Consider the following 9,617-nt stretch of genomic DNA (forward strand, 5'->3'; position numbering starts at 1 on the left):
GAAAAGAAGCTGAAGGAGGAGTGGGAGGGAGTATAAGATGGAGCAGAGATGGGTGTGGAGGAGGAATGGGGATGGTTCAAGGAGGGAGTCTTGAAGTGTGCAAGGATGGTGTGTGGAACAAGAAGGACAGGGGGAAATAGAAGAAAGGGTAGTGAATGGTGGGATGAGGAAACAAAGAAGGTTGTAGAAGAGAAGAAGCGAGCATTCACAGATTGGTTACAAAAGAGGACGGGGGAGTCATATGAGACGTACAAAGAAAATAAAAGAGAAGTAAAGCAAAAGGTAAAGGGGGCAAAGAGGAGAGCAGATGTGAAATGGGGTAGGAGTATGACAAAATTTTGAAAGTAATAAAAAGATGTTTTGGAAAGAAATTAAGAGAGGAAGAGGAGGCGAATCAAGTAGGGAAGAAAAGGTAAAAGGTACAGATGGAGAGATGATAATGGAAGAGATGGCAGTAAGGGGAAGATGGGCAGAATATTTTAGGGAGTTGCTAAATGTGAAGGAGGATATGGAAGGAAAGATTGCTGCAGTGGGAAATGCAAAGAAAATGAGTTATGAGTGAGGAGAATGGAGGAGAAATAAGGAAGGATGAGGTGAAGGCAGTTGTAAAGATGATGAAAGCAGGTAAAGCACCTGGTCTGGATGGATGCCATGCAGAATGTCTGAAAAAGGGAGGTTCAGTGATGGTGGACTGGTTGGTGAGGTTATTTAATGTTTGCTGGAGAGAGGGTAGAGTACCGGAGGACTGGAGAAGTGCCTGTATAGTTCCTCTTTACAAGGGAAAAGGGGACAAGTGTGAATGTAGTAGTTTCAGAGGGATTAGCCTGTTAAGTGTAGTAGGGAAGGCTTATGGGAGGATCTTAATTGAGAGGATTAGGAGAGGAACAAAAGGAGTACTTGGTGAGGAACAGTGTGGATTTAGGACAGGTAGAGGTTGTGTAGATCAGATCTTTGTGGTAAGACAGATATGTGAGAAAGCTATAGGAAAGGGGAAGGATGTTTTTTGGGCTTTTATGGATCTGGAAAAGGCTTATGATAGGGTAGACAGAAAGGCACTGTGGGAGGTTATGCAGATTTATGGGATAGGAGGAAAGCTTTTGAGAGCTGTCAAGAGTTTTTATGAGAGTAGTAGAGCTTGTGTCAGGATTAGAAATGGAGAGAGTGAGTGGTTTGAAGTAAAGGTGGGACTTCGTCAAGGATGCGTTATGTCGCCCTGGTTGTTCAACTTATACATGGATGGGGTGGTGCGAGAGGTGAATGCTAGGGTAGTGGGTCAGGGATTGGAGATGGTTAAAGAAAATGGAGAAAAGTGGGAGGTGAGCCAGCTGTTGTTTGCGGACGACACTGCGCTTGTGGCAGGGTCAGAGGAGGGATTGAGGAAGCTGGTGGCAGAGTTTGGGAGAGTATGTGATAGAAGAAAGCTAAAGATAAATGTGGGTAAAAGTAAGGTGATGAGATGTACAAGGGGTGAAAGTGGCAGTAGACTGGAAGTGAACATTAAGGGAGAGCGACTGGAGGAAGTGGATAGTTTTAGATACTTGGGTGCAAGTGTAGCAGGAAAAGGTAAAGGTGGAGGTAGAATGTAGATTGAGAGAAGCGAGTAAATGCCTTGGTGGGTTAAAGAGTGTAATGAGGAATAGACATTTGGGAATGGATGCGAAGAGGAGACTATATGAAGGAGTGATTGTGCCAACAGCACTGTATGGGGCAGAAACGTGGAACATAAGAGAAGAAGAGAGAAGGAGTTTGAATGTGTTTGAGATGAGGTGTCTGAGAAGTATGGTGGGGGTTACTAGGCTGGATAGAGTGAGAAATGAGGAGGTGAGGAGGAGAACAGGGGTGAAAAAGGATTTGGGAGATAGGGTTGATGAAAGAATATTAGGATGGTTTGGACACATGGAAAGAATGAGTGAAGAAAGACTAGTAAAAGATGTATGGAAGGCAGATGTGGAGGGAGTGAAGATGAGGTGACGTCCTAGGATGAGGTGGATGGATGGGGTGAAGGGGGCTTTGGGGAAGAGGGGAATGTCTGTTGAGGAAGGAAGGGAGAGGACGGAAGACAGAGGTGAATGGAGAATGGTTGTATATGGATGATGTTGTGATTGCATGAGGAGGAATGGGCGGGGGGTGGGGTAGTATGTGTGAGTAAATTTTGACGCAGCCCAAAGGGATTTCTCCCCGTCTTCTCCTTATATGCAAGGGGGGACGGAGAGGGGGGGTCGCCGATTAAATGAAGTGGCCTTGCTGTGGATGTGCTGTGTCTTGCGACACTGCTTCTGACCCAGGGCGGTGGGCAGGGTGCAGGGATGACCCGTCATCCAGGAGGTGCTCAGATGAGAGGGAGGGTGGGAGGGGTGTGGAGTGTATTTAGGGATGAAATGGGTGGGAGTGTTTTTATGCCTTTCCCTTTTTGGCTACCTCCCTTGGAAGGGGGAAAAAGCCTTGGTATATGTATGTACTTTGAAAGATATAATTTGTTGTGTTTGTTACAAAGAAGAACTGACAAGGTGTGCAAAGATTGTATGTGGGGCAAGGAGGATGAGAGGAAATAGAAGGAAGGGTAGTAAGAGATGGGATGATGAAGTGAAGATGGTAGTAGAAGATAAGAAACAAGAATTTAGGGATTGGTTGCAAATGAGACAATATGAGAGATACAAGGAAAAGAGAGAAGTGGAAGCCAAATGTTACATACATACATATACCAAAGGCTTTTTCCCCCTACACAGGGGGTAGCCAAAAAGAAAAAGGCATAGAAACAATTCCCACCCATTCCACTTCCTATATATTCCACTCCCCTCCACCCTCCTCCCTCCCTCCCCTCTTGGCACCTCCCAGATGACGGGCCATCCCTGCAAGTGTAAAATGGGGTAGGAGTATGACTTATTTTTGAAAATAATAAAAAGGTGTTTTGGAAGAAAATTAAGAGAGTGAGGAGGGGGGTGAGTCAGGCAGGTAAGATGAGCAGATGATGGAAGTGAAGGCAGTAACAGGAAGATAGGTAGAGTATTTTAGAGAGTTGTTGAATGTGAAGTATGTAATCCATTCTTCATGATTCTTGCAGGCAAATGGCAGTTACAGAAGATATAGAAGTCCAAACTTCAGCCCTCAAGATCACTGGGACAGATAGCAAATCTCGCTGCTGCAGTGGTAGTAAAAAAGTATAGATAATAATGGTAAGCAGAGAGATAAGTATCAGTGATAAAAAAGACTACTGCTGCTGCTGCTGCCATAACAAGAAGTAACAACAGCTGTAACCAGTCTGTACTATCTTAATGGAGATTTCTCCTTTAATCTTCATAACAATTGCTTATACTTCTCAGTGTACAAATCTTCAGTTACAAAAAAAAAAAGTTGATTGTCCGATAGACTATTAGTACTAATAAACCTAGCACAAAAGTTTTATAATTCAAATTCAGCTAATGAATTTTCACCAATTTAGTATAAGGAATCATGCAAGTCTTTCTTAACAGTATATCATTGATGAATGTATGAAGTAGATTAACAAGCTAATCCACATTTATGTAATATCCAAATGTGTTTCTTTTCAAATTAAAAAAAAAAAGAATTAAAAAATGGAATATACAGTTTGATAAAGACCATAACAAAGAAAGTGTTTATATAAAGTGATAGTTTTATACATTGACCATGTTTTTGTGATTACATGCCTATTCAGAAATTCTATAAAAAAAAAAAAAAAAAAAAATGCTATAATGTCAGCTAATATATTTGACAGTTTTAGCTAAGCCCAGTCTGGGCTGTTTATGAGGAGCTACTGTGCACCAAAATTGTCACACTACTTCAGAGTGCCAATTAGACACTCAGATTTCATGTATTGAGTAAAGCCTAATGGCTCACTGCACAATAGTCCAGATAAAGCCACCAGAATTCCTGGAGTGGCCATCCTTATTTGTCCAAAAACAACAGACTCTACTACTTATCTGTGAACACTATGCTTGATGCATTCTCCAGTACTCTGTGCACTATATTCCAGTTTTCTTTTGGTATCTCAAGATAGAATAAGACTAGTAGAGTATGTTGCTGTGTGCTGCAGTAAGTAGGACAAATCAATTGTGACGCCAGTGATCACTCTCCCAAGTAAATTGGAAAAACCTCCAATCAGTACTAGATATTCCCAAACAATAGAGAAGTTCTCATCAGTTGACTAACCTTCCCTATAGATCACCTAGCATTAGCATAAACAGCCCTCCCTTCTTTCCCAGTGATCACACCATCCACATCTCAATGCTTAGTTCTCTGTTGAAACATGGATTGCACTAACATTTATAGAGCAAGGAAGACACTATTTTACCGCATACAAAAACATTCCACCATAGAGAACTTCCTGTTCACAAAAGCATGAGTTCATGCCTGCCGAGTAAGGATGAAAAACCTTGATCCTCCTGGCAGACCTACATATCATCAATCACCTATCAGACCCCATTATCTCCAAAATATGGAAAATCATTTGGAAATTCTCCAAAAAAAACTACTTTGATAATCTCCCCCCTTATCCTCCAACTCAGCAACCAGATCATTTCTTAAATCCCTCAAGTGGTAGAGACATTGATAAGAAGGTTATCATTGACCTCTAACCACGCAAATTGCACATCTTGGAAGACTTCAATCCATTCTGACATTACACCCCACATCTCCAGTATATAATCGACTGGTCATGGGAGAAGAATTTTGCTCTTCTGTCTACCTACAAAACAACATACACACATACATATGATACATACATATATATGATACAGCACTTGCATACAAAAGGCAGTATTCTTTACACTAGATGTATTCAACTGTATGAGGATAGAATTGGGTGGCCATCATCCTCCCTTTCCCCAAACTGGCAAAAGATTTCTCTGTATAACTACCTGTGGTGGGCAGCGATAAATTTTGCGATAAAGCGATAATGATAAAGTGATAAATTAGTCTTATAACGATAAAGCGATAAATTTCCAAGATACCTTAAAGCGATAATCGATAAATCCTGCGATAAATCCAAAAATACTCTATTTTTGCTACTTATGCATTTAAAAACCTCTTTTTTACACTTAAAACACCATATCTGTTTGCCGCGTAACAGTGAGCCTGTAACCTCCCGCCGTAACGGTTTTTCTACTTCTACTTTATCGCTGGATTTAGCGTGGGAAATATGAAAGCGATAAATATAAGCGATAATTTTTTCCCGTTAAAGCGATATTATCACTTTACTTATCTTGCGCCCACGACTGATAACTACTGCTCATTTGTTCTTACAACTTGGATTTGCAAACTTGGAAAAATATATTTTCTCTTTCTGACACTCCTAACAACTGAAACTGAAACTCCCTCCTACCATCCTTCAAATAAAATATTGTCTTGCCATCTCTCTCACAAATGGAACATTATTCTTTCCTGTTAACCTTCAGAGCTGGCTTCTATGCTAGCCATGCAAATAGCTTGGTGCAAATGGAAGCAATATTTCAGAACATTTGCCAAAAAGTACCATGTTTCCCTTCATCTTTTTTTATTTTTTATTTTATTTATTTATTTTTAGAACCCAGAATATAACACAACCTGGTGATAGTGGTGCCAGCCTCTCCTACCAACTCTTCATTGTACATTAGGACTTACTCGTCCTCTCCACACACATACTGAGTTTGAAGGAGTTACTCAAGAAAGCGTCTTCAGTGCTCTCTTTACCCCACCCATTGATGATATAGGAAAACTATTTTCCCCTCCACTGAATCACTGTCAGCTTATATGTCGACGATCTCTTCCCATTTTCTATTAGATCTCATCTTGTCCATATCAACCATCTTCCCCAATGAGCTCTGTCCACTAAAGCCCAATGGGCTGAAGACCATGGGTTTCAATCTTTCACTTTAAAATTGTCAATCATCTATTTCTGCAGACATTTCCACTGCAGAAGTACCCTTTTCATTAATCTGGTCAACACATTCCAGTCACCTAACAGATTTGATATCTAGATCTGATCATTGATGTCCACCTTTTTTGGATCCCATTCTTTAGGCCAATTTGTTGAGTTCTAATAAATGGGGGTCTTTTGATAGTTTTTTATTATAATTCAACAAACTAACAAACAACATTGAATTTAAAGTTGAATGGGGAGAGCACAATTGGCTTTCTTTCCTTGATATTTTGATCATCAGGAAAGAAGGACAAGTATTTACATCTGTTTATAGAAAACTAACCCATACCAGTAACTATCTACATTTCTTCAGTTACCACCCTGACAACATCAAGCTCAGTGTAGCTTTAGGTCTTTACTTAAGAGCACTGAGAATTTGTAGCCCCCATTACTTAGACACTGAAACTAACACCATAACATCTCAACTTCAAAAATTTAGGATACTCACTTTGGTTTCTAACTGAAGCTTTCAACCAAGCTAAATCAAGTTTCTACAAATTGTCTCCCCAAAATCTATTTGATTGAAAAAATAAATTGATAATTCCATACAATGCTTCTGTGCACGCCTCCAATTCTCTTCTCCCTGACAACACCAAAATAATATATTGTCACCCTAACAACATAAAAAAATGTAAATGTTCAGCAAAGGTCTAAAGATATTAGCAGTCCAGGCATCTATAAAATTCCTCACCAAGACTGCTCTTAAGTATATTGTGGTCAAACAAGAAGGGACCTTCCCACCAAGGCAACTGTTGGAAATTATTTATATACATATATATGTTGTGTATGTTAAAGACAGATTGAACATTTTTAGAAGCTCTGCCATGGGATTCGAACCCTGACCCATGTGTCCATAATCACAAGGTCAAGATGCTAGCAACTGTGCTACATGTGATAGTTCAAAAGGACTGTACAAGTCCCCGACCACACTTCACGTGAAGCGTGGTCGGGAACTTGTACAGTCCTTCTGAACCATCACATGTAGCTTGGTTGCTAGCATCTTCACCTCGTGATTATGGATGCATGGGTCAGGGTTCGAATCCCATGGCAGAGCTTCTAAAAATGTTCATATATATATATATACATATATATATATATATATATATATATATATATATATATATAGTATATATAATATTGCTATAGTTGGACAGCAGATCATCTTTTAGGCAGATGTCATTGAAATTTGCAGCAGCTTCTGCATTCAGAAACTGCTGCTAATTTCTATTATATGTATAATATATATACATACATACATATACCAAGGCTTTTTACCCCTTACAAGGGAGGTAGCCAAAAAGAAAAAGGCATAAAATCATTCCCACCCATACCATCACTAAATACACTCCACTCCCCTCCACCCTCCCTCCCATCTTAGCACCTCCTAGATGACGGGTCATCCCTGCACCCTGTCCACTGCCCTGGGTCAGAGGCAGTGTCACAAGGTACAGCACATCCACAGCAAGGCTGCTTCATTAAATTGGCGACCCCCCCTCTCTGTCCACCCATGCATAAATGGAGAAGATAGGGAGAAATCCCTTCAGGCTGTGTCAAATTTTGCTCTCACATATTACCTCACCCCCCATCCCCCCACTCATTCCACCTCATGCATCACAACATCATCCATATACAACCATTCTCCATTCACCCCTGTCTTCTGTCCTCTTCCGTCCTTCCTCAACAGACATTCCCCTCTTCCCCAAAGCCCCCTTCACCCCATCCATCCATCTCATCCTAGGACGTCCCCTCATGTTCACTCCCTCATATACATATATGCTTGTATATTTATAATATATATATTTACCTAGTTTTTACCTAGTTGTATGTTATGGGAAGGGGAGCTACACTCATGGTGTCCCGCCTTTGTATCTCGCAGTGTCAAGTTTGCCCTTAAACTCATGAATGGTTTTTGTGCACACAATTTTTTCATCCATTTTGTTCCAAGTGTCCACCACTCTATGTGGAAAACTGTTTTGTGTGTGTGTGTGTGTATTTACCTAGTTGTATTATACGGGAAGGGAGTTATGCTCATGGTGACCCATCTTTGTATCTTTCAGTATCAAGTTTTTTCTTAAAATTTTGAATAGTGTTTGCACACACTGTTTCCTTATCTAACTTATTCCTGGTATCCACCACTCTATGTGGGAAGCTATTGTTTTCAGATCTCTTCTATAGTTATCTTTTTTGAGTTTCTTTTCATGTCCTCTTGTTTTTCTGTTGTCTCATTTTAATAAATCATCTCTATCTAAGGTTTCCATTCCATTCATGATTGTATAGTCAGTAGATCTCTTTCTCTTCTTTCTTCCAGAGTTGGTAGTTCCAATTTGGACAATATTTGTTTGTATGTTAATCTGGAGAGAGTTGGTGCCTACTTTGTCGTTGCTCTTTGTATTCTTTCTACATACATATGTACATATACCAAAGGCCTTTTTTTCCCCTTATAAGGGAGGTAGCCAAAAAACAAAGGCATAAAAACCACTCCCGCCCATTCCATCCCTATCACACTCTACTCCCCCCCACCCTCTTCCTTCCCTCTTATTTTGGCACCTGGATGATGGGTCATCACTGTATCTTGTCCACTACCCTGGGTCAGAAGCAGTGTCGCAAGACACAGCTCATCCACAGCAAGGCTGCTTCATTAAATCAGTGACTCCCCCTCTCCGTCCCCTCATGCAGAAAAGGAGAAGACGGGGAGAAATCCCTTTGGGCTGCATCAAATTTTTTGCATACATTCTCCCTCACCCCCCATCACCCACCCATTCCCCCTCATGGATCACAGCATCAGCCATATACAACCCTTCTCCATTCACCCCTATCTTCTGTCCTCTCCCGTTCTTCCTCAACAGACATTCCCCTCTTTCCCAATGCCCCTTTTACCCCATCCATCCCTCTCATCCTAGGTCGCCCCCTCATGTTCACTCCTCCCACATCTGCCTTCCACACCACTTTTACTAGTCTTTCTTCACTCATTCTTTCCCTGTGTCCAAACTATCCCAATACTCTTTCATCCACCCTATCTCCCAACTCCTTTTCCACCCCCGTTCTCCTCCTCACCTCCTTATTTCTCACTCTATCCAGCCTAGTAACCCCTATCATACTTCTCAGACACCTCATCTCAAACACATTCAAACTCCTTCTCTCTTCTCTTATGTTCCATGTTTCTGCCCCATACAGTGCTGTCGGCACAATCGCTCCTTCATACAATCTCTTCTTAGCATCCATTCCCAAATGTCTATTTCTCATTACACTTCTTAATCCACCAAGGCATTTACTCACTTTTCTCAATCTACATTCTACCTCCACCCCCACTCCTTTTCCTGCCACATTCGCACCCAAGTATCTAAAACTATCCACTTCCTCCAGTCTCTCTCCTTTAATACTCACTTCCAGCCTGCTCCCACTCTCTCCCCATGTACATCTCATCACCTTTTACCCACATTTATCTTCAACTTCCTTCTTTCACACACCTCCCCAAACTCTCAGAATTTTTTTGTCTGGACCTGGGGATTTTGTAGCTTTAAGTCTATCAATCTGTTTGACTACTTCTACCTTACTAATGCTGATGTTAGTCTACTTTCTTCATCCCCACTATATATATATTTATATATATGTATATGTGTGTGTAGCTCCTATGGCTCAGTTGGTAAGGTAATGGTTTGGCATCAAGCTAGGCCTCTGTTCAATTCCCAGGGCAACTTTTGGA

General features: G+C 41.0%; 1 protein-coding gene across 2 annotated transcripts in view; it reads left to right on the top strand.

Moving 5' to 3' along the window:
* The window catches only part of LOC143021944 (ras and EF-hand domain-containing protein-like), a 54,595-nt gene extending 47,892 nt beyond the window's left edge, over positions 1-6,703 (top strand). For both annotated transcript variants that reach the window (XM_076179853.1, XM_076179852.1), the window contains exon 17: positions 3,062-6,703. In XM_076179853.1, coding sequence (XP_076035968.1) covers positions 3,062-3,164 — 103 coding nt within the window. In that variant the 3' untranslated portion in view covers positions 3,165-6,703. The remainder of the gene's footprint in view (positions 1-3,061) is intronic.
* The last annotated feature ends 2,914 nt before the right edge of the window (positions 6,704-9,617 follow it).

Source organism: Oratosquilla oratoria, chromosome 43, assembly GCF_046742065.1.
Source record: "Oratosquilla oratoria isolate Oo_2021 chromosome 43, ASM4674206v1, whole genome shotgun sequence".
Lineage (NCBI taxonomy): Eukaryota > Metazoa > Arthropoda > Malacostraca > Stomatopoda > Squillidae > Oratosquilla > Oratosquilla oratoria.